Source organism: Mandrillus leucophaeus, unplaced genomic scaffold, assembly GCF_000951045.1.
Source record: "Mandrillus leucophaeus isolate KB7577 unplaced genomic scaffold, Mleu.le_1.0 Scaffold786, whole genome shotgun sequence".
Lineage (NCBI taxonomy): Eukaryota > Metazoa > Chordata > Mammalia > Primates > Cercopithecidae > Mandrillus > Mandrillus leucophaeus.
In genome coordinates, this window is record NW_012108541.1 from 525205 (window position 1) to 527221 (window position 2017).

The window sequence follows — 2017 nt, forward strand, 5'->3', positions numbered from 1 at the left end:
CTGAGGTCAGGAGTTCGAGATCAGCCTGGCCAACATGGTGAAACCCTGTCTCCACTACAAATACTAAAATTAGCTGGGTGTGGTGGCAGGCACCTGTAATCCCAGCTACTTGGGAAGCTGAGACAAGAGAATCGCATGAACCTGGGGGGCGGAGGTTGCAGTGAGTAGACATGGTGCCGCTGCACTTCAGCCTGGGCAGCAGAGCGAACTCTGTCTCAAAAACAACAACAAAAATACCCACACAAAGGTAAAAGTCAATTTCACAAGAGATAATCAGTCATGATTAATGGCTCCTAATTCCTCTGAGGATGGCACATTATTTTACTTTTGGTAGCAGCAGTATGGTCTGGAAAGCAAATGATTAACTACTACTAAATTCTACTACAAAGAAATACCACTGTAGGTTGTTGAAAATATTTTCCAGTGTGTTACCAAATTTAAAATGAAAGCTATGGGAAGATGTCCACTTCCATATAACATGTGTAATGTCTGGAAAAAGCTGACCATACGGTATACTAACAATGCAGGCAGAGAATGTATAGTCAATATAGGTTTCGCTAGAATAGACCAGGTAACAGAAGTGAGCAAAACAAAGGAGAACTGGTAGAAAGGAACCACCATCCCCCTTCCTCATAAGCACTTTTTATCCAAAGCACTTAATAATGAATTAGCTCTCTGCATATTTTTGGCTTGAGTGACTTGCCCAAAGTCACCAAAGGCGGTGGCAGAGCCAGGCACAGAATCTAGGTCTGTTTCTTTGGTCAATATATATGTCTTCTCTTACACTAAAAGAAAATTCAAAACAAAAGCCAGGCGCTGTGTGCACTGCAGCTGACTATGAAATTCTTAGAATGGTAAACCAAAATCCTCATCAAAAGACATAAATAGTATAAACACTCTTACTTGTTTTAGCACCTGAAGTACCAAAGGCACTTGATGAGGGTAAAGCAACCCCTGAGACATTAACGATAAACATAACTTTGCATCTCTTTTCAGTTCATCGTAGCTATTGTCATTTTCCACTGGGGCAATCTAAAAAACAATGTAAAAAGGACAAAAAGGGAAAAATAATTGCCAGTAAGTACAAAGGCATCCTACATGAGAGATAATACATCTTTACTTTAAACAATTTTTATGGAAAAGTTCAAACATATAGAGAATAGTAAAATGAACCCCCAGGAGCCAATCACCTCTTCAATAATGACAAACTCATAATCTTTTGTTTCATTTCTGCTCCCCTGTGACTCCCATTCCCCAATGAAATTATTTGAAGCAAATCCCTATTTTATCCTAAATATTTTATTATATTATTTCTAAAAGGTCTCTTAAAAAAGAATCATGTAATGGACATCATCACACATAAAACTTCATTACAGTTATAATATAAAATATGTAGCAGTACTCAGATTTCCCCAATTACCGCATTCATGTGTTATTACAACTGGGTTTCTGAAATCAGGTTTAAGATAATGACCATATATTGTACTTACTTCGTATGTTTCATAAATCTCTTTCAACGCATATATTCCCCCTACTATCTTAAAATCCCTTGCTCTGTATTTTTTTCCTTGAGAAAAAAGGCTGTGTCTGCTGTTTTGTAGTTTCCCCCACTGTGGCCTTCCCTGACTGCATCCCTGCAGTGGTATTCCTTGGCCCCAGTAAGTCTTATAAATTGGCTATTAGATGTAAAGGTCTGACTTTATTGAAGTTTACTTGGGCACAACATTAAGTGGTGCTATGTACTTCTTTCATTGATACTTAGTTTTGTCTTTCTGTGATAATCCATTACAAAAAGAGAGATTTGCGAAATGGTCATTCCTTCTTCATTATTAGCTAGAACACTTATATATATATAAAAGTTTTCCCTCATTCCAAATAATGATTTCCTGTCTGTCCTCCAAAAGTAAATAACAACTTTTAAAAGATTATCATTATGAATTCCAACAAATCTGATGGCTGTAGCCGCTGTCATTCTTTTTTTTTTTTTGAGACAGGGTCTTGCACTGTAGCCCAGGCT

General features: G+C 37.4%; 1 protein-coding gene across 1 annotated transcript in view; it reads right to left on the reverse strand.

The window, feature by feature from the left end:
• Nucleotides 1-2017, reverse strand: part of PSME4 (proteasome (prosome, macropain) activator subunit 4) — a 133267-nt gene that overhangs the window by 10521 nt on the left and 120729 nt on the right. The window contains exon 42 of the mRNA XM_011967084.1: nucleotides 904-1032. Coding sequence (XP_011822474.1) covers nucleotides 904-1032 — 129 coding nt within the window. The remainder of the gene's footprint in view (nucleotides 1-903; nucleotides 1033-2017) is intronic.